Source organism: Equus caballus, chromosome 3 (assembly GCF_041296265.1).
Source record: "Equus caballus isolate H_3958 breed thoroughbred chromosome 3, TB-T2T, whole genome shotgun sequence".
Taxonomy (NCBI): domain Eukaryota; kingdom Metazoa; phylum Chordata; class Mammalia; order Perissodactyla; family Equidae; genus Equus; species Equus caballus.
This window is the reverse complement of record NC_091686.1, coordinates 43,150,565-43,172,741: the sequence shown is the minus strand read 5'-3', so window position 1 is coordinate 43,172,741 and position 22,177 is coordinate 43,150,565. Positions and strand designations below refer to the sequence as shown.

General features: G+C 45.4%; 1 protein-coding gene and 1 long non-coding RNA gene across 6 annotated transcripts in view; both read right to left on the bottom strand.

Moving 5' to 3' along the window:
* Positions 1-17,884, bottom strand: part of SLC39A8 (solute carrier family 39 member 8) — a 70,413-nt gene extending 52,529 nt beyond the window's left edge. For 2 of the 5 annotated variants that reach the window (XM_023637636.2, XM_023637640.2), the window contains exons 1-2: positions 17,540-17,672; positions 16,628-17,101 (exon numbers count right to left, since the gene is read on the bottom strand). In XM_023637636.2, the coding sequence (XP_023493404.1) occupies positions 16,628-16,846 (219 nt within the window). In that variant the 5' untranslated portion in view covers positions 16,847-17,101; positions 17,540-17,672. Of the gene's footprint in view, positions 1-16,627; positions 17,177-17,406; positions 17,673-17,848 lie in introns of those variants that run through there. The other 3 variants (XM_070263352.1, XM_070263351.1, XM_070263349.1) reach the window with 3 other exon arrangements.
* Positions 17,885-18,295: 411 nt separating this feature from the next.
* Positions 18,296-22,177, bottom strand: part of LOC111772835 (uncharacterized) — a 33,087-nt gene continuing 29,205 nt past the window's right edge. The window contains exons 6-8 of the long non-coding RNA XR_011437481.1: positions 19,308-19,483; positions 19,078-19,181; positions 18,296-18,429 (exon numbers count right to left, since the gene is read on the bottom strand). This is a non-coding gene — a long non-coding RNA (uncharacterized lncRNA). The remainder of the gene's footprint in view (positions 18,430-19,077; positions 19,182-19,307; positions 19,484-22,177) is intronic.

Below are 22,177 nucleotides of genomic sequence, written 5' to 3'. Positions count from 1 at the left end.
TAATTTTGACAGAAATAAATCAGATATACCAGTATCTATAAAACCAGAGAGAAAGTGACAAATTCATGAGAGACATAATGATAAAAAGTTCATGTAAGGGAGAAATGATATGCAGAGGAAATAGTCAAAAGCAAGTTTGAGGTTAGAACTCCAGGAAAGTACAAAGAGGATGTTGCTACTGGCATGATTAGGGAACTTAGGAGAAGAAACACATTTAGGAGGTGGCAAGTTTGGTTTTAGAGATTGTAAGCCGTAATGCCTGTGGGACATCAGATCGAAATGATGAGTGAGCTTTCTCTGAGAAAGGCAGAGCCAGAGATAAGGATGTGGCTGTCTTCCATAAGGAAATAACAGATGAGTGGGACTGGGGGAGACCATCAGGAGAGAGAGTACCGATAAAAGAGGAAAGCTTTGGGAACACATATTTAATTTATGCAAAAGCAGGAAAGGGAGCCAGAGAATAAGACAGAGGATAAGCCCAAAACATAAGAAATACTCTAGGCCAGTAAAACGTAATGAATGCCTATTGTTTTGGCCTGCCTGAAATCCCTTCTCCGTCATCAGTCACGGGCCACCTCACTGCCATGGGAGCCTCCTTCTGTGTGATTCAGTTGGGGCTGACCAGGGAACGTATGCCATGTCTTCTCCCTGGCAGAGCTATTGAAGAAATCTTTTTCCACTAGGATTGCTACAAGTCTGGGGGCTCCTTAGGCCGTCTTTTCCACCACGTGAAAGAAGGTGAACTTGTAAGTAGAGAACGACAGGTTCCCTACCATCCCTAACCCCCTGGACACAGCTGAGCCTAAAGCTGGGATGCCCTTTGACTCTTCAGCTACCTGAGCCAATGAATTCCCTTTTTGACTTAAGCTAATTAAAGATCAGTTTCTTGCACTTACAAATGAAAGAGTCCTGATTGATATATAAAGTAATTATTCAAAAGACATTTTTAAAGCTAGCAAACGAATGCTACATCCAGAACCTACAGGAAACAAAAACAAAAAATAAGCTTTTACACTCTTAAAACCTTCTCCATTCTTGTTCTTTTATCTCAAACATAGGCTGTTTTCTCTACTTGGCTGTCTTGTCAAATGGCATCCATTAAATAATACAAAACAATAGGACCATCTGATCCTGTATCCATTACGCCAAGGCCTTCACGCCACACCAGAAATGAAATATCATCCCTTTCAAAAGCCGCCCCGAAGAAGGTTTCAGATTCTGTTTCGCCTTGGACTGCGCTTCTGTGGAAGCTGAGCGGTTCACGTTCGCAGTAAGGACACTGCTGGGTGTAGCTGCATTCTCTCTTGTGGAGGTAAAGGCAGGGAGAGAGAGCACCTTGTGGTACATTCAGACTCATCAAAACCAGAACGAACATCAAATCCAGTCAGTCTTCTAGGCTGTCAAGTAACTGAGCCACACAAACGTCAAATTTCATTACAGAGTTCCAAAGGGAGCGGAGGGAGAAGTGGGGTTAGAACCCAAGTCCGAAAGAGCCCCAGCTAATCTCTTTCCTTTTAGTGACTTCCCTGCCCTGCCCAACTCTGCCACAGCTGTTGTTTTTCAGCAAGAACTGTGGCTATCTTCTGGAATTTGCCGGCAGAGATGAAAGCCATGCTTCCCCATATCCCAGGTGAATGACGGGTCTCCCATTCTTTGAAGAGATGCCACAGATAAGAGGATAATAAGAATCCATCACAGGTGCTGGCCCCGTGGCCGAGTGGTTAAGTTCGCGCGCTCCGCTGCAGGCGGCCCAGTGTTTCGTTAGTTCGACTCCTGGGCGCGGACATGGCACTGCTCATCAAACCACGCTGAGGCAGCGTCCCACATGCCACAACTAGAAGGACCCACAACGAAGAATAGACAACTATGTACCGGGGGGCTTTGGGGAGAAAAAGGAAAAAATAAAATCTTTAAAAAAAATAAAAAATAATAAAAAAAAAAAAGAATCCATCGCAAATCTTCATCTGTTTTACTCTTATAGAAGCCAGTTCCACTTGTCTCTCACTCTCATTCATTTATGCATTCCCCAAACACAGGTTGATCACATCTTCTCTGGGCCAGGTGTTCTGGTAGGTGCTGAGAATAAGACATGGTTCCATCTTCATTAAGGTCACCATTCAGTAAATAAAACATATAGACACTAAACAGATAATTATAATACAACGTGGTAGGTAGCATAATAAAGATCCGCGCAAGGTATAGCGAGGGAAGATGGAAGAGGTCTGGGAAGGTTTCCTGGAGGACGAGACACAGGTGCTGAGTCTGAAAGGTTAGTTCAGTGCTTCTGATGGTAGAGAGATAAGACAGGAATCACAAAAACTCAAGTAAGGCAGAAACCAGTATGTGATTAGTTGACAAATGAATTTTATAAACAATAGTCACTATAGGAGTTCTGAGAAGCACATAAAAAGTATATGCTTAAATATATATAATCTCTTTTAATCCCCTCACCAACAACTGAAGTAGATTTTAGGAGAAATTTGGGATGAAGAAATCACGTCTTAGAAAGGTGAGTTGCCCAAGATTAAACAACTCATAAGATTTAAAGATAGAATTCAAACCAATGTCTCTTGTGTCTTCTGACGTCTAAGCCAATTCTCCTGCTGCTATACGCCTATGTTTTGGTGGGTTGAACACTGAGAAGAACACAAATAATCAAAGAGAGAACCATTTGGACCCTAGCAAGGAGTGTATTTGTTGCCCCAACAGCGACTTAAGTCACAGAGTTGAGTGACTCTTAGGCCATATTTAGCATCCTCCCCAGAAAGAGACCTCAAAAACAACCAAATATCAGCCAAATTCAAACAATTCAAACATCAGCCAAGTTTTGTCACCGTGGTGAGAATTAAGAAGGAAACGCAAGATCATGATTCTCTGCCCCCCAATAAGCCCTCTTGCCATCACCCAAACAGGGACACTGGGCAGAAAACAGCCACACTCAAGCAGCAGACAGCCAGACCTGGCACAGCACCCTCTGCCACGTGCCCACGGCTGCTGGCAATGCTGTGAAGTGGTCTGACGAGAGGATGGTTGAATCTAGAATATCTGGGTGTGCACCACCTTGAAGACTTGGCTTCCCTATTACTATTTTAAACCCAGTATGTCTGCATCTCAAGCAGAGAAGCCAGCTTGTTGATTCAGCCACCTGAGCTACCATCGCGTAACCACACAACTACGAGACCAGCACAACCAGCCATAGATTGTTAAGAATATAATAAGAGGTGGAAAAGGTGAAGTTCCAAAATAATCAGTTAATGGGAAAGAAAACTCTGGAATCCTTGAGCACACATCTATCTCAGTACTTACTAATGCTAATACTAATAATATAATACTGCGGGACTGGCACATACTAGGGTTCAGTAAATACTCGTCGAATGAGTGAATGGGTAAATGAATGAATGAACCCTTCACTTGTCTTCAAACTATTTTTTAGAACTGATTGCAAAAATAGTTTATGTTCATAGTAGTAACCTAAAAAAAATTACAAAAAAAGCAAAAAAAAGTTAAGTACAGAAAATGAAGTATACTCACAGGTGTTTCAAATATGGCAACCAGCCAAAGATCCCAAGAGAAGAATTTAAATATTTAAATTTACAAAGGGTGGTTTCAGCTTAACAACCAGGAGGCCATTTCTGACCATGAGACAAGTGAACAGTCCCGTTAGCTTATCTTTCCAGGGGGGAATGCACGACGCCATGGAGCTGGTGAGGCAAAGGCTGCACACTGGCAGCAGGCGTGACTGAGGCCAGCACTTCCAGGTTTCTTACTGATGCAATAATGGAGCTCCCTAACCACAGTGACAAGGAGCTCGAGTGCCACTTCCAAACTCCCTTGACATTGTTCAATACGTGTTTGTGCTGAATCACCGTCTACCAGTCTTCCCTTGAACTTCTTGAAATCCCCTTAATTTCCTCTTCAAAGTTTACTCATTATTATTTTACCAAGACGAACCAGAAAATTTTCTAAGGTTTAAGCAAAGAACATTCTAGAAAGTTGATCCCTAAGTTTAAGAGGTGGCTAATCAAGTGATCCCAACTCTGTTTCCCCAAGATTCATTTTTCCATGTTTCCCTCAGGTTTTCTTGCACTTCTTACCGAAGCCACTATGGTGACAGTGCATACCCACCCACAGAGTACACACCCACAGACACGCAATCACATTCACTCTCAAAACTCTTCCTTAGATAAAGAAGATGTGGTATATATATGCAATGGAATACTATTCAGCCATAAAAAAGAACAAAATCGTCTCATTTGCAACAACATGGATGGACCTTGAGGGAATTATGTTCAGTGAAATAAGCCAGATAGAGAAGGCCAATCTCAGTACGACTCTACTTATATGAGGAATTTAAACATGTGGACAGAGAGAACAGATTAGCAGCTACTAGGGGAAAGGTGGGGTGGGGGGTGGGCACAAAGGGTGAAGGGGTGCACCTACAACACGACTGACAGACAATAATGTACAACTGAAATTTCACAAGATTGTAACCTATCATTAACTCAATAAAAAATAAAAAACTCTTCCTCAGGAGGCAGCACCTTTCCTAGATACACTCTTTCCCTCACTTTATGATACATTGTTAAGGAGGAAAAGATTATTATGAAACAATATGTATAGAATGACACCCCTGCTATAAAAAAAGCTTAAATAAAATCTGGAGATATATGCTCAAAATGTTAACAGTATTTATCTCTGGGTGGTGAAATTATGGGTGATTTTTATTTTTTCCTTTCTGCTTCTCTTAATTTGCCAAAATTTTAGACAATGTACATGTATTTCAGTTTCGATTAGAAAAATAAAGTTAAAACATGGGATTTTTTATTAATCTCTTTTTCTGGGTTCTTCCAAACACAATTAAGACAGGCTGGAAGTTTTTTTAATTTTTACTAAAGAAAAAGAAATTTTAAAAGCTATGATGCACTTTTAAAAAGAGGTTGACAAAGTTTTCTGACTTTGCCACAACAATTTACAACTTCTCAGGCCTGTCCCATTCCACACTCAGTCTCTCAAGACCCTCTCCTGCTAAAAGCCTGGCCTGGAGTCAGGGCACAGACACTCAGTCTGGATTCTTGGCTTCCCAACCCTGACCTGCCTCCAGGTGGCAGGCGCCCCCGCCTTTCCCTCACCTGCGAGATAGCCCCATGGGTCTTCTCCTGTTTGCTGCCAAGATCAAAAGGCCTTTGTCCCTGCTGCTCAGTCCCTGTGGGGACAAGGTATGGAAGGCATGCTCTTCTCCAACCCACGGCGTGGGCAGACGCCACAAGGAGTGAGCTCAGCCTTCAGAGTCGTCTCACCTCCACGTGCAAGGAATGGCCTTGTCCATCACAGGCCCGATTAGGATAATCCTTTGGCACAGTGGTTCTCAAAATGTGTTCCAGGGACCCCTGGGGGTTACCAAGGCTGTTTCAGAGCATGCACAAGGTGAAATTATTTTTATAATAATACTAAGACTCCATTTTCCTTTTTCACTCTCATTCTTTCATGACATATGTCACAAGAGAACGAATGCGGAAGCATATATGAGAATTCAGCTGTCTCCTACTAAGCCAGATATTAAAGAGATTTGCAAAAATGTAAAACAATGCCATTCTTCTCGCCAATTTTTTTGTCATGGAAAATACAGTTATGTTTCATTTTTTTAAAACGTTAACATACTATGGGCTAATTACTGTTATTTTTAACATATTAAATAAATATTTAAAAATTTTTCAGCATTAATTTCTATAATAGCAAATATCAATAGTTATAAACCACACATACTAAAACTCTTTGGTGCCTTCAATGATTTCTAAGAGTACACAGGGGTCCTGAGGCCAAGAAGTCTGATCCAGCACATAGGAACTGTGTACAGGCTGTTATACATCACTTGACGGACATGTTGGAAGCTTCTCATCAATCTTACCTGATGCGCCTCTCTCCCTGTTTATCCGACACCCCCACCAGATGGTTTTCCACTGAAACACCGCCATTATCGCTCTTCTACTCAAACTGGCTCACAACACAAAAACAAAAAGCTTTCCTTCTGATGAGAGTCTAAAGTCCTAACACAAAAGAATGCCAATTATCTGTCTCCACTCCTCCTTTCTCCCTTTACCATCGTCCAGAAGCATGCGTGAACTCTCTGTCCCAACCCCTAGGTCCTCATAAGTCTCGTCCTCACCTTGACTGTGATCTGCAGGCCCCGGGACCTCGACCTCGAGCTCCGATGTGCCTCCTCTAGCGTCCACCTCCTGTCATCCTACCTTCGCTCCCCCTCCTCCGCTTAATCTGCCATGTCTCCAGACTCCTACACCCATCGGCTTTACTTATTTGGCACTTATCATGTGCTTCCTTGTATTTTCGTATGTTCACAAAAATGAATATCTCATTAATCAGATCACAAACATCTAGAGAGGATGGATGTATTCCTTTCTGTATCTTCCTCAACCCCTAACAAAGCTTCAGACATATTGGACACCCAATTTATAACAATCACTAATTGGACAGATTAAGGAAAGGGGGGTGGATGAAAGCAGATCAGAAACTAGTACATAGTGCCTGAGTATAAACCTGAAAAATACAAATCATTAACCTGAGCGTCATTTACAGGACCTCTGAAGAGCCAGTTTCCAGTCACAAGCTTCTCTGCTCATTCTATGAAACTTTCCCAGAACCAGCTCGCTGTGGCCCTGAAACCACAAATAAAGTAATACTGACCCCAACATCTCCAAGGTGCGCGCAACGGTACAGCTATGGGCTGTTGAAAATCTAAGTCTGAATGAGGAGAAAAAATTCTACAAAATTCAGAAAACAGAAGGAACAAAAACTCCATTATTCCCTTCTACTCAGATGACACATGGGTTCAACTTGAACATATTTCTTTATTAATATGTCTGCATCAAATAAATGAATTGCTGGTTTACCTGGAATTAATGAGCCATGTAGGTTGACTGAAATAATTTGGAAAGCTATGTTGGTATAAAATTCATTGTAAAAGGTTGAAGTTATTCATTCATTCAACAAATATTTCCTGAATACCAACTATATACTAGACAGCAGGCTAGTTACAGGAGTGGAGAAGCTGACTGAGATCAAGGCAGTCCCTCACCTCACAGGTCTTACAGACTACTGCAGAGGTCAGACACAAACACAAGCAATTACAGTATGGCCCACTGAGCGCTCGGGCAGATCCACAAATGTGAGGAAGACAGGATAACTAGGGCACCTTAAAGTAATGGGATTGTCAAAGAAGAAAGTAGTATCTAAGATGAGATGTGAAAAAAAAAGGAACAGAAGCTTGGAGAAACATGAGGGTGGGGCGCGTATACAGGGCTCTAACTGCCAGGCAGGAGTCTGGATCTTATTCTGGCGGTAAGGAGAAGCTATTTGAGGACACTGGAATGATCAGATTTGCAGATCAGAGATAAAAGTCTAGCAATAGCGTGGAGGATGGAGAGGGACATGGGGCAAGACTGGATACAGTGGGCAGCAGCAGCAACACAGCAGACATTTATTGAGCACTTACAGTATGCCAGGCACAAGACAGAATGGCAAAATACAACATCTAATTTAATCTCCTCAACAGTCCCATAAAGGAGGTAAAACTATCCCCATTACACAAAAGAGAACACTGGACTTTAGAGACATTTGTTGGTGGTGGTGCTGTGGAATCGATTCCAACTCCCAGTGACCCTGTGGACAGCAGAGCGGTCCCTGCCAGGTCTTTCTGCATCATCCTCTCACCTTCCGGTGCTCTATCAGACGATGCTCTGCTGCTATTCACAGGGTTTTCATGGCCAATTTTTCTGAAGTGGGTGGCCAGGTCCTTCATCCCAGTCTGTCTTAGTCTGGAAGCTTCATTGAAACCTGTCCACCCTGGGTGACAGTGCTGGTATTTGAAATCCCGGTGGCATAGCTTTCAGCATCACAGCAACAGTCAGACTCCACAGTATGACAACCAACAGACGGCGGTGTGGTTCCCTGACCGGGAAACAAACCTGGGCCACAGCAGGGAGAGTGCTGAATCTTAACCACCAGACCACCAAGGCCTTAGAGAGAATAAGTGACAGATATTCAGAAGTTATTGTCACAAGACTTATGTGCATTTGATATGGGAAGGAGAGAGAGAGAGTCAAGGATAGCATCCAGTTTTTCAGCTTAGTCAATGGAGCAGATGGTGATGCTGATGGCTGAGACAGGCAAAACAGGATTACCAGAAGGTTTTGACGGAGAAAGGATGGAGTGGATGAATTTCATTGGGGACAGGTTTAGACCCGCTGAGTTGGAGTGGGGAGAGAGAGTTAGACATCAATCGGCAACAGGATGCGCAAGGCTGACCCTCAAGAGAGAAATCCAAACCAACCCAACCACTTCAGAAAACATCTACAGGCAGGTACAACTGCATCTACAACTGCAGCCAGAGGCGTGGCTGAGGCTGTAGAGAGAGCACAAAATCAGAAGAAAGAGGGCTCGGGACAGGACCCAAAGAGGGAACAAGAACAAGGCAGACACAGTTGCAGACAAGGAAGGGGCGTGTTTCAAGTCTGACATGTTGAACACCGTCAAAATTAACAGAGAGGTAAGGCCTGAGACACCCACTGTATTTAGCAATAAGAAATTTCTGGGTGACGTCCTAGAGAGTAACTCCAAGTCTGGGGACAGAGCCAGACAACAATGCATTGGGGAGTGACTGGAAGGTGAGGAAATGAGTGGGAATTCATACATTTCCACCACCCAGTTATGTACAGAAAGTGAGGCACACAGACTACTGGATTCGGGGATTCACAGCACAGGGACCCCATGAATGCAGCACCTTCCTAAAACCAGCACCGTGGGGAAGAACTGACACTTCAAAACCGGAAAGTCCATTTTCCCACACAGATTTGGACAACTGGTGACTTTGGCCAAATGACTTAATTGTGCCTCAGTTTCTGGGGAAACCGATCTGTTCTAATTCTCTCACAATACTGTTTTGAGTATCAAGTGTCAATATCACAAAATGACATTGTAAGGTTAAAAGACAGCCTGTGGAGGAATTAATATCAGGTTGTAGAGCTAGTCCTGACTATTGCAGAGACAGCTTCAGCAGGAAATAATAATAATAACAACTTTTTTCTTTTTTTACTCAAACAAGACAGGAATATCAGCAGAGAACATCTTCCTGCTTCAAATGACTGTCCAGTTCCCAGTGGCTTCAAGAAACTGGCATCAGTGCCACCTTGACATCCAGGGCTTTGGATGACATAGGAGGCACTGGGCCTTTTGGAAATAAACCAGCACCTCCGTGGGAGGATATTCTTCGTCATGAGGAGGAACCGTGGAAAGAACATAGGTTTTGAAGTCCAGTCGCCCTAGAGTGGAATCCTCACTCTTCCACTTCTGAGCCAGATGCCTCTGAGGGAGGTATGAAAGCAGCCAGGGCTGGGTCTCCCCATGGCAACACCTGGAGGACTTGGCCCCTGGGACGAGGCGGGTTAGCCGACGGTGTACAGGAACGCGGGGAGCACAGTGCCTGGCACACGGTAAGTGCTCCATAGACACTGCCGACCGTTCCCCTTAGGATAGGACCTGCTTCTTCCACCAGTGAAGGCCCTTCCCACAGCATTTACTTCAATGGCACTCATCCCCAGATTAGGGCCAGGCCAGTGTCCAGCTGTCCACCTTGACATGGGGAGGTGAACTAACCACAGAATACACCTAAGTTCTGAGACGCCTCCTCCTAAAGAAAACTGTAGACACCATGATTCCATATACAAACTGGATTACCTGGTGTCCTCAATCGCATCCGTCCCTCAACAAAACGGCCTGAGTGACTTCCAGCGCGGGTTCTCGATATTTACACACAGCGGGGTTTATACACATCAGAATCGGCCTACTGATTCTACCATTCCTTTCATTTGAAGTTCAAGCTAACTTTCACTTTCTCTGTCCCCCAAGACACACCTCTCACTTTCCATCCCAATGAGACCACAGTGGCTCCTGTTCTGTACCTGCTTTCCGACTCACAAGGCCAGCAGAACATAGAGGGTCCTGGGTTCTTTCACACTGCAAAACTCAGACAGTGGCCCTCGAGTAAATCTTAAAACCACAGTTACATCAATTTCCGGAAGTATAGTATGGACTCCTAACCATTTACATTTCAGTAGTGATGTAAATTTTGGACAAAAATAAAACTAAAGCCTTAAAGATCTTATATATGCTCACCTGGTTCTTTTCTCTAACTATTCAGTTAGTTATAAAAAGTCAAAGTACTAAACATTTGGACCTTGAAGGCACACTACTACTTTTCAGGTTAACATCTTTGATCTAAACTCACAGATTTTTGTTTTTATTCTCCTTAAACTTCAGGCCAAGAAAAACAACAGAGGATCTTTGGGAGGAGACAGAAACCCAGTGAAACCAGGCTCCGGTCTGCAGATTTCCTACGCGCCCACATCCCATCACCAGGAAGGTAATTCAGTGACAGTTTCATTTCTTTATAACGCAAATCTCAAGCCTTGGTGAACCCATTTGGCTACTGAAACAGACAACTGGGAATAGTTTGAGAATAAATTAATCAGTTTCAATTACAAACAGGAACCTATTGTTATCTGGAGTTGGAGATGGGAAAAATCTCTCAGTTTCTTAGGTCGTCTAGAGTTTACTAACATTTTTTTAATAACTTGCATTGTAAATGATCCTAATATTAACTGTTTGTACTTAGTAACATGTACAGTCCCTTGAGGAACCACCACTCTGAACACAAGTACTGTCTCGCAAACTCTGATTACCAAGCACATTAAGCTGCCTTCACTAAGGGGCTGCTTTTCTTTTCCCCGAGGAATGTCAAACCTTCTCAACTTCAGGCCTGAATTTCCAGTCCTATTTATATTCCTTTGATTCTCTCCCGACCTCCACTACCACCCAAAGAAACTGATAGACAGCATTCAGATGTACATTAAATTTAAAGGAAAAAAAAAACCCTTAACCTACAGTCATAGTTGAAAATCAATGGGTTTCTATGAGGGGGAAACGAAGTCGCCGCCCCTCAACATCTCCCCAGATACGTTTAGTCAGGAAACAGGAATACAGCGTGAACCCTGGAAAATAGAAAAACTGCAGATCTCCCACCCAGCTACTCGACTTTAAACAGCCCTAGAGGGGAATAAAGATCTCTCCCAACGAAGGCAGGAAGCTGAGCGGGGCCGGGCCCTCCGTCTCTGCGCGCCTGCGCACACCGCGGGCCGCCGACGCTCCGGGCAGGACGCAGGTCGGAGCCGGGCTCTCGCTCTGAAAGGGCGGAGAGAGCGAGAAGCAGCAGGGTCCTTCTAGAATCCTTCTAGAGTAAGAGTGAGAACAGAACTGAAAGTGCTAACACCATGCACGGTGTTTAGGGTTGCTTGAGGTCCTACCACTTATTGCGCGACACAGGTTGTTACTTAACCTCTCTGTACCACGTTTTTCTCCTGTATAAAATGAAGATAATAAATAGGATTGTTGTATGAAATGTGATAATACAAATAAATCAGTTAAAAGAGTTAGGTCACATAGTAAGAGACCAAAAGTAAATCCTACATATAACTATTTATGTAATATACAAAAGGGTCTGTGTGATTCCTAGGTTAGTGGGTGAAGATGCAAGTTTGGGAGCTGGATATGGAAAAAATGAAGGGTATTTTTCCCATGTAGATCCCAGTCATACCTGGCATGGAGGCAAACCCAGCTTTTGACATCATAGTTAAATAAATTATGAGTGTCCCTCATTTTTCCAAAACCTCCTGCAAACAAGGATCACATTGTACACGGTCAACTTAAATGAGAGTGACATAATAGATGAGAATAGGTCCATTGTCGTGAAGGAAAGTGACCAGAGAGCTGAGTGCAACCTCGCCGTTCTGTCCCGCCCTTCTGTCCTGCCCTTCCAGTTTCTCACCTGAATAAGCACACTGGAAGGTATTCCTAGAAGACTTACCCCCACCATTTCTCAGAACCCAAAGGCCAAAAAAAAAAAAAAAGCAGATGCTCTGTCTGTCCTCCCTCCCTGGTCAGGGCTTCTCAGAACTCCCTGTCTAATCCACCATTACCCCGCGCGAGGAGAAAGTGCACTAGATAACAACAAGCTGAGCATAGAGCATGCATGTCATGACTACACACACACACACACACACACACACCCTCCTGTTTGCTAGCCTGGCCATCCACCGAAATAAGCCAAGAGTTAGCTCGCTGCCTCTCCCTCTGGCATCACTGGCCAGAAGCCACTGAAGGAAAAGATTTAACAATAGCTAAATGACCACTACCGGCTAAAGACTGAAGTAGAAAATATTGATCTTTGGACCTTTTTCATCTACTCTTCAGCCATGTCTGCACTTCCAGAGGAAGACAGAGCCTTTATGCGGCCTCCTGATGGTCTCCAGGCTCAAGAATCACCACATCTCATGCGAACCACGGCAGTGTCCTCCTTAGCCCCCACCCTGATTCACTCCAACATATCCCACACTAGGAAACAGATGAATTTTCTGAAAACACAAGTCTGATTCCATTCCACTTTTGTTCGTAATTCTTTAATTAGACATAGCATTCTATCATGATTATAGTTTCATGTGCATATGTCATACCACCCCCTATAAACTATAAAGTCATGTGAGGGCCCAAACTATCTTACTCATATTAAAAAATCTTCACTAATTCATTCAAAAAATATAGAATAAGTACATGTTATATACCAGGCACTACACTAGCCCCTCGAGAGCTGTGTCAGGCCATTCCCTTCAATTTGTTTAAAATCATGTATGTGTACACGTGTTGCAACAGGGTGGGGGCGGGTTTGCAGTCATATAAACAGAAAATTATAATACATATAAAATTATTTACATGTTATAATTGTAACAAGTTGTAATATGTCACAATTGCACAGGCACCAATTAATATAGGATCACATAGAAGGGGCTCCTATTACACCCTTGAGCAGATCAAGAAAGTCTCCTCAGAAGAAGTAATGTCTAAACTGATATCTGAAGCCTAAGCAGGTGTATATGGAGAACCAGGAACGGCAGGCAGTCCATTAAGACTGGAGTGGTGGCAAAGCATAAGACTTGAGAAGTATACAGGTACTAGATCATAAAAGGGCTTAAGCCACATCAAAGTGTTTGAAGTTTCTTCTGAAGGCATTTAATTGTTTTAATAAAATGAATATGATCAGATTTGTACTTTAAAACGATCACTCTAATTAGATAGTAGTCATTCAAATATTTGTTGAACACATGAATAGTTAAGTGTCATTAGCATAGTAAAAAATAGTTCAGGAATTCAAAAAAGAGGAAAATCAGCTAATCAGTGCTGCCTATAATGCCCCAAAAAGGTTTTATGGTGGAGTTTAACTGGGCTTTTAAAAATGTAGGGTTTTGATAAGGCAATTCAAAGAAAAGAAGGATATTCCAGTTGGAAACAGGAAGGATGCAAGGAAGATTATGAGCTAAGTGGTTGAGCAAAAGTCTAAGGTGAATTCACTGAAGAGTGAATAGTTTAGTTTAGTGAGTGCTGGGTCTGGAGAGGCAGCGTGGCATCTCGGGGTCAGCCGGGATGAGCGGGGGCATTTCCTGCAGCTTGGTGTGATAATCGGGAGAATGAGGGCCTGCCTTTTCGTCAAGCTCTTTAACCAATGTCTACACATAAGAACTTGGAGGCGAGGTGTCTGGAAGAGGAAATGAAGATAAAAGAACATCTGGAGAGTGAGCAGGGAACATCTGAACAAACAGAAGGTAGCACTGAGGCCATTCTGAAGCCCCGTAAATTAACCGCCCAGGAATTCATTCAGCTGGGCTTCCCTGTGTGTTCTGGGAACTCCCCAAGACACATCAGACTTCCACCAGCCATGGGGCCCGGGACCCACTCATGGAAAAGGGCTCCCCACTCCCGCTGCGTGGGGGGCCTCTTCCACCTGCTCCGTGCACCCTCAGAAACACTAAGAAGCAAAACAGTGCACTCGATTGTTCTGTTGTCTCCAGTTGGAATGCAGGTCACTTTGGTCTCCCAAAGCAACAGGTAAATCTAATAGTACTTAGAGATACCAAAAAAATATTAGAAAACCTTCCAGAATTGTCTAACAGGCCTCCAGAGGACAGCAGTCTTATGTGAGAAAAGCTGGCCTAAGAAATATGACAGCCCTCATCCAAAGGAACAACATCATTTGTGAGTAACTCACAGAAGATTCAATGAATTCCTGGCCCGCGGAAATAAATTCTACTTTCTTAGCCTTTTTGAAAGTCGGAAAACCAAGCTTCTCACAGTAGGCCCATACATTATTTATTTTACTTTGTTGCAAGCGAGGAAACCGAAATTGTCTTCTTCAGCGTATACAGACATTAATGGCCCTAAATTTTGCTCCAAATTGGATGGTTTCCTGCTGGAGCAGATATGAATGAAGGCAAATTAATGGGTTCTTCTGGAATGGCATTTCATTTGTTATCATTTAACTGATGACTGTTGTTTTCATTAGGACTTTCTAGAACATCAAATAGATGTTTGTTAGCCCTGATTAAGTGATAAATTTTCCTTGGCTTCCTTTTGTTTCCAAAGTAATCATGGGCTTCTTGCTGTCTGTTTTTGTTGCCCACAAAGGCTATAATGAGGGTAGTTAAATATGCAAATATGAAAATGAGAAACAAGGTGTCAACATACGTATAATTTACTCACTGAGGCATCCTACTTACTCATAAACTGGGAATCATATAGCTAATAAACTGAATCAATTTTCCTAAATAATTTAGGCATATTTTGCAGTGTCTCTGCCTAGGGTAGCTCAGGGGTCAGGGGTTTTATAACTCATCAACACCTCCACATGCTGCAAGACCAGGAGATAAGGTGTCAAAACAATGTGTGGGCAGCAGATACGCAGCCTCAAGTCCAGCCGCCACACTTCTTTCCCATCAGATGACCGCCCTTCTCCTGCCCGGAGACACGGCGGTCAGCTCAACAGTTTCCCTATTGGAAGAGAAAAGACTGCAACTCAACGGAAAATAGACAGTTGTTTGCTTTGTTTTATTTTCTAAAACATCGATATAATATATGGGAATTTCAGTTTTTCCAACTGAATACCATTTCTCAGACATTAAACCATATATATAACACCATGCCAGGACGGGAGCTATAGATAGTTTACTAAAGAAGATGCACAGGCGGACCACAAAGCCCTTCGAGATCAAAGGCGGGTCACCCTCTGATACCCCACAGCATCAGAAAGTTCTACTTCTTCTTCTTCTTTTTTTTTTTTTTTTGAGGAAGATTAGCCCTGAGCTAACAGCTGCTGCCAATCCTCCTCTTTATGCTGAGGAAGCCTTGCCCTGAGCTAACAACACCTGTGCCCATCTTCCTCTACTTTACATGTGGGACGCCTTCCACGGCATAGCTTGCCAAACGGTGCCATGTCGGCACCCGGGATCCTAACCGGCGAACCCTGGGCCGCTGAAGCAGAACGTCCAAACTTAACCGCTGAGCAACTGGGCCGGCCCTCTACTTCTTCTTGAGTATTGTATGTTTTAAATGAGGTAAGATATTTCTAACAAAAAGAATGCCAACCTACGTATAATGTTATTATCAAGGAATTTATCTGATGAGTTTGCCTGACTGCAGTCTCCGGTCAGACGCTGAGAAATGCTGATTCCCAAGGGCGGAATATACCGTGCAGCATCTCCCAAACATCCTGGACCACAAAACCATTTTGTAACACAAACTAAGATCGCCCAGAAGTGAGGAACAAGGTGGAAAATACTGCACACTGCTATTCATCATCAGCGTCACTGGAGCAAGAGCAGGAGGGACACACTCGGGCGCTGACTCACCTGAGTTTCACAAGCGGGAGGGGTTCGGAGGAGGGCGCTGAGAGCACACAGTGGACCTCACGATTCTGAGACAGTATGTCACAGAATATTTATTATGGAAAGAACTGGGACTCTATCATCTACTTTTTGAAATTAATTAACACGTATGGTCTTAGTTGCTCCTAGGTAATTCACAGCTGGCCTTAAATCCTAGGAATTACCAAATGCCTAAATAATACTGTGTATTCCTACTAAGACATATATTTTTAATTTTGAATGACTATCAGAATCAAACACTTGACCTGACAGATAACTAAAAACTAAGACTTTAAACCCAGTTTGCCCACCAACTGGGTGTGTGCCTTGGTTTCCCGGGCTCCTGGGCTCCCCCACGTCGTACAGTAGGCCTCTCAGCTCTGGACGCGTGCTGTTACGCACAGGAAGACAGAACTGCACCGGCCCTCGCTGGCAGGTGTCACCCACGGAGCACCTGCTCCGGGCGGGGGGAAGGGAGCCGCTGTCCTTGCCGGGAAGATTTCAGCGCGCCATTCCTAGCTAAAAAGCATCTCTTAAGATGCTTCTCACCCTCACCTACTTCATAAACTTTTCTGTAAAATCCTATAACCCAAGCCTCTGGCCTCTCAGCTCATCAGGCATAAAACTGTCACCTCTGGTCCCCTCACTGCCGGCCTTTAACCCCGGCTAAGAAGCCCAGTCTGGTGAAAAGCAAGCGCCGCCAGTTACGGCCTCGTCCTGGGAAAACGCAAGGAGACCCTTTCCCCTGAGCCCTTCCCGAAGACCGCGCGCGCGCGCACGGCGCCCGGGGGCCGGGCCGGCCGGCCGCCTACCTGGTTGAAGTGCAGCCGCCCGGGCTCGGGGGCGCCCTCCGCGGGCGCGGCGCCCAGCTGCTCCAGCAGGCGCCCGAGCTGCGCCGCCGACAGGCTCCGATTCGCGCCGAACACGCTCAGCACATCCTCGCTGAAGGCCAGCCCGGGGCCCGCCGCCGCCCCTCCGAGGCCGGCGGCCGCCAGCAGCAGGAGCCCGGCCAGCGCCCGGCCCGGGGTCATCCTGGCGGGAGCCGCCCCTCGAGGGCCCGAGCCCGGCTGGAGCGCACAGGGACGCGCCGGGCGCGCCGGCGTCGGCGCCCAAGGGCGCGCGGGTCAGGCGTCGGCGAGGGTCCGAGTCAGCGCGGCGCGGGGCGCCCCTGGTCCTCCACCGCCTTCGAAGGAGAAGCAGCCCGTGACCTGCGGAGCATTGAAGTGGCGGTGCACCCTGGGGTGGGCAGCTCTAGGCAGCGCGCGCCCCCGGGCCTCCTGGAGAGCCTGAGATAGAGGACAAATGGGGACAGAGATAAAGGCCACCGGGCCACCAGCCGGCCGGCCCCGGGAGCACTGCCTGGCCAGAGCCCTCGAACGCCCGGCCGGGCATGGGGCCAACTGCCCCGGAGCCGGTTTGCAAACGCCCCAGGATTTGCGAACAGTGTGGTGACACACGATCCTCCCGGATATAAAGCCCCAAACCACGCCACCTTTTAGGGAGAACTCAACCCACGCTCTCTGTAGAAGCCCACCTCCTCTTCCTGTCTTTCTGCGTAATTCCCTCCGAGCAAACTTAGAAGGGCTGAGACCTGCAGTCCTCAAGGAGCTTCAGGAGTGGCCCCTTCGGAGTCGTGGGGTTTGGGAGTCTAAAGGGACCCTCCCTCTCCCAAGTCTCTTCTCTGGGCTTGGCAACTAGTGGGAAGGACTCGCTAGCCTGCTGACCTCTCCGCTCGCCTGTTTGCCAGGTTCTGCCTCCCTGCGTCTCTGTGTGTCCACGAGAGTCCCTGTCTGTCTCAACACTACCTCTGGCAAGTCCGCTGTGAAACTCCGAGATCCGGCCCTGCGCCCTTTACAGATAAGGGGAGGAGGGCCCTGTCCCCGCCTCTGCGGCACGTGGTGACACACTCCCCTAGCCTGAACTCCCGGGCGCGTCCACGCCGGGGCGCAGAGCCGCGGGCCGCTCCCCTTCGCCCGGGTGGCGCGAGCGCAGCCTCAGCCAAGCCGGCTCCCCGCCCTCATCCCGGGGGTTACCTGAACGCCACCTCCGTGTCGGTGCTCCTAGCCTGCTTTCTGGTCTCGGTGGTCTCTTTGTTACCTTGATAAAACCAGCTTCCTGGAATAGAGTCTGGAGCCCCTGGCATTGTCTAAGAGATTAGCAGGAATTGCTTTTTTGTCTTACTTCTTAAACTCGGAGGAGAAAAAGGAAACGAACTCTGTAGCGTGGTGGTGGACTAGCTAAGCCAGCACTGCCCAAGCAGGCCCTTCCTGACGCCGCACGGGATATCCGCAGATCAGAATGGATGTTTGTTCAGATGAGGGTTCAAGAAAGGCTGGCTTAGGTGTGAGGTCAACAAGTTGTGCAAAGTGAATGCGGTGTTTGGGGGCAAAGGTTGTGTCTGGATATAATTGTCCAGAAATAAAGTGAAACCCTGATTCGCTGTTATGTGGCCAAGGACAATAAGAAGAATTCCAAGTGGTGTTCTTTCCTTTCACGGGGAGAGTCTACGGCCTCCTAGAACAGCACATTTTAAAAGAGTCACTATGTCCACACAGGGGCAAGTAGATGGGGAAGGGGAAAGAATCTCATCTCCCGTGAGGAACTTAGATATAACCTGGAAGAGACAGGGAGAGAAAATCCCAGAAATATGAGGATCTAGGCAGACATAACTGATGGGCTGTCATATGGAGCTGGTTTAACCGTGTTCTGTCTAACTCCGGAGGGCAGAAGCCTGCAGTAACAGGACAAAGGTACCAAGAGGAAGGCTTCTGCAGAATATAAAGGACAACTGCTGTGTGAGGTGGTGATTTCCCCGTGACTGAAAGTGAGTCAGATGTGCGGGTATCTGGTGGAAGGATTCCTGCCTTGGAAGGAGATCAACAAAATGATCTTGACGGTGTGTCCCTTCCAGTTATAAAATCAGTATATTGGTTAATATTAATTTACAGAGTTACACTGGTGCAAAGAGGGCAAATATTTCACCCAAGAGTCAGAAGTAAGTTCATATCACAGTTAAGCTCTTAAATCACACAGCTAATGGGACTCTTCAGGATTTTTATTGGATTCTTTTTTTTTTTCTTGAGGAAGATTAGCCCTGAGCTAACTACTGCCAATCTTCCTCTTTTTGCTGAGGAAGACTGGCCCTGAGCTAACATCCATGCCCATCTTCCTGGAGAACCCCAGGCTGCCAAGAAGCAGAACTTGCGAACTTAACTGCTGCGCCACCGGGCTGGCCCCTGGATTCTTAAGTGAAATTTGTTACCTGCTTTTCCTTTTGACCTCAGTGATTCAAGGTGATTCTTGGAAATTAATGAACACTGTAGATGGTTCATCTGCACCCAACAGGTTGTTCGTTCCCGGCTTGAACTGCAAAACCAATAAGATGTTGGATTTTTCCACAAATGTAAATGAATTCTGAATAATACAAATTTTATATTGTGGATTTTTTTAAGTTAAATTTTATTTATTGGTCATTCATATCTATGCACATACCTTATTTTTCTTGGAAATTTGCCTTAAAAGTCCAATAATTTTAAAGTATAATAATGAAGGGAACATGCCAAGAGCACTGGCCAGGATGTTGAAAGATGTCCTTGCTCTTTCTGACTCTGTCACCCGGGAAACCCGGAAAAGTCATTTGACCTGACCAGGAGTCACTTCCCTCATCTCTGAAACAAGGAAATTGGGATAGAAGAACAAGTGTGCGTTGCAGCCTGTTTATTTCTAAATATTCAGTGTAGAAGTTCTCTCTCAGAATAAAACATGAAACACCTGGAAGAGAAGTAAAAGTTCACTTCTCCAATGGAAAGAACATTTAACATCAAATCTTACTTTTTCTAATAACTTCACATTTTTCTCAGTCCAAATCTTTTGTTACTGTTGTAAATAAGGAAGAAGTTGGCCTCTTTTAAACTTTCTCATCACTCATTTCCCTGTGGAAGGACTAATGAGCAAATCTAAGAGACAGGTGTTTCTATCCCTTCTTCCCCTCTCCTTGTCTTCCTCTGCCTTCCAGTCCTAGAGCCATTAGGTGGAACATGGTGTGATAAGCAGTTTCCGTATGGAGGGCAGTCACAGACCCCTAAGAGGGATATTGGAGCCTGAGCAAGAGAAGAGGGTATCCAAGTAGGAGGGACACTTAGTGTGCAGGCAGGGTGACAAAGGTGTCCAGACTGGAGGAGGGAACGTGGAAAGTCAGAAGGCATATCCCTAATGCCGTAAGAGTGTGTGCATGCACCCCAACACAGAATGTCAGCACCTGAGTATCATGAGGCGAGCATCCTTCCCAGCACGGTTTGTCAGAGCCCAGGCTGGAGAGGGAACAATGGCCTGGGGTGGGGTGTCAGAGCCAGGGCAAAGATTGGAGGGCACCCATGGGTCTGTGGGGAGAGAAAGAGAGGCAGCCAAGTGTGGAGCATCAGAGTCTGGGTAGGTGAGGAAGTCGTCCATGCTTGATAGAGGCCCGGCACAGAATGTCAGAGATGGACAAGGGTGAGGAGGGAGACCCCGCCGAGCAGCAGCAGGTGGTACCAGTGTCTAAGCAGTGAGGCGGGCTGCCTGACAGGCGGTGTGCGATAGCATGAGTTATAATAAGGAATATGTATTTGGCCTTCATCCTTGTTTCTGGCACAAAGCTCCTAAAACCCTTGGAATTTCCTAAGTGTTGAGAGTGTTAAAGATATCTCCTGTTATGCAACTGAGGTGACCTTTGGTCAAGACTTACCGTGGGAGCTGGTTCCCAGTAAAACCAACCGTGTGATTAGTGGGTTGGACCCTTCAGTCTGACGCCTTCACCTCTGGGGAAGGGAGAGGGCCTGGAGGTTGAATCAATCATCAATGGGCAATGATTTAATCAATCATACCTATGTAATGAAACCTCCATAAAAACTGGAAAGGACAGGGTTCAAAGGGCTGTGGGGTTGGTGAATACCTGGAGATTCATGGAAAGTCGGTTGCTCAGAAAGGGTATGGAAGCTCCATGCCCTTTCCCCACACCTTGCCCTATGCCTCTCTTCCATCTGGCTGTTCCCGAGTTATATCCTTTTATAATAAACTGGGGATCTAGCAAGTAAAATGTTTCTCTTGAGTTCTGTGAGTCATTGACAACCTGGACTTTGTGACTGGCTTTTAGGGGTAGGGTGCAGTCTTATAGGACTGAGCCCTGTACCCGTGGGATCTGATGCTATCTCCAGGTAGAAAGTGTCAGGTTTGGGTTGAATTGTAGGACACTCAGTTGGTGTCTGAGAATTGCTTGAATGTATGTGGAAACCCCCCATATTGAAATTTGGGTGCAGAATTATAGGGTGTCAAAACCTAAGGAGGAGAAGCAGAAAATCAGCGGGAAAAGTGATGGAAGCAGAAATAGAAGATTAGTTATACATAAGGAGATTCGTTAAATAAGTGAATATATTAGATAATCATAGCCAGTTTTCTCATGGTCAGGGAAGAGAGTTGCAATCATGGAGAGGGAGAAAACCAGAGTGACCCACGGGGTTGCGTTGGAATTGGAGAGATCAATGTCAATTTGCAGTTTTCAGGATATAAGCAGATAAAAATTGACGTAGTTGTAAATAATCCCTGGCTCTGTCCGCTGGGAGGGCCTGGGAACAGCCAGGAGCACACCTAGGGCCCTGAGCTTGGCTCCTGAAAACAATTCTCCACTAACAGGAACCTGGGCTCCTTAGAAAAAGGGTTGATTCCAGGACCGGGCAGGCAAAGAACAAAAGGAACCTGGAATCTCGTATGCCTGAAAGCAAGGAAGCGCTCAAAGAATATAGGAAATACATAGTAAAGTATTCCAAGAGAATGGAGCGTCCGAACGGAAACCTACACGCAAATGATTCAGGTCGAAAGGTCTTTGAACTGTACTTGCATCTTTTCTGTAAGTTTGTAATTGCTTCAAAATTTAAAAAAAATAAAATATTGAGTATTAACAAGGAAAAGAGAAAGTTCCTACAACAAATTACATAGAAATTAAAACCAGAATTTTGCCAAACTCCCAACTTGATAATACTCACTGAAATTAATTGACTCATTCAATACCTATTTTTAACATCTGCATTACAGTCCGTGCTGTCTGGGAACACAAGAGTGAAAAGATGCGCTTTATTTTACCTGTAAGAAGCCTGTAGCTAAGGTTAGCCACAAGTGACGAGGTTGCTGGAATGGAGATTTGAAAGGCTGAGTGGAGAGAGATAGGAGCACCTGTGTCTGCAGAAGATGCTGCGCAAAGCATTGACAGGGCAGGGAGCCCTCGAACTTGAAGGACAAGTAGAAGTTTGACAGAAAGGCAGGGAGAAGAAGCACATCCAGGGTCAAGAAATGCAAAAGAAAAAGCTCCGAGACACTTGAAGGAGCAAGGG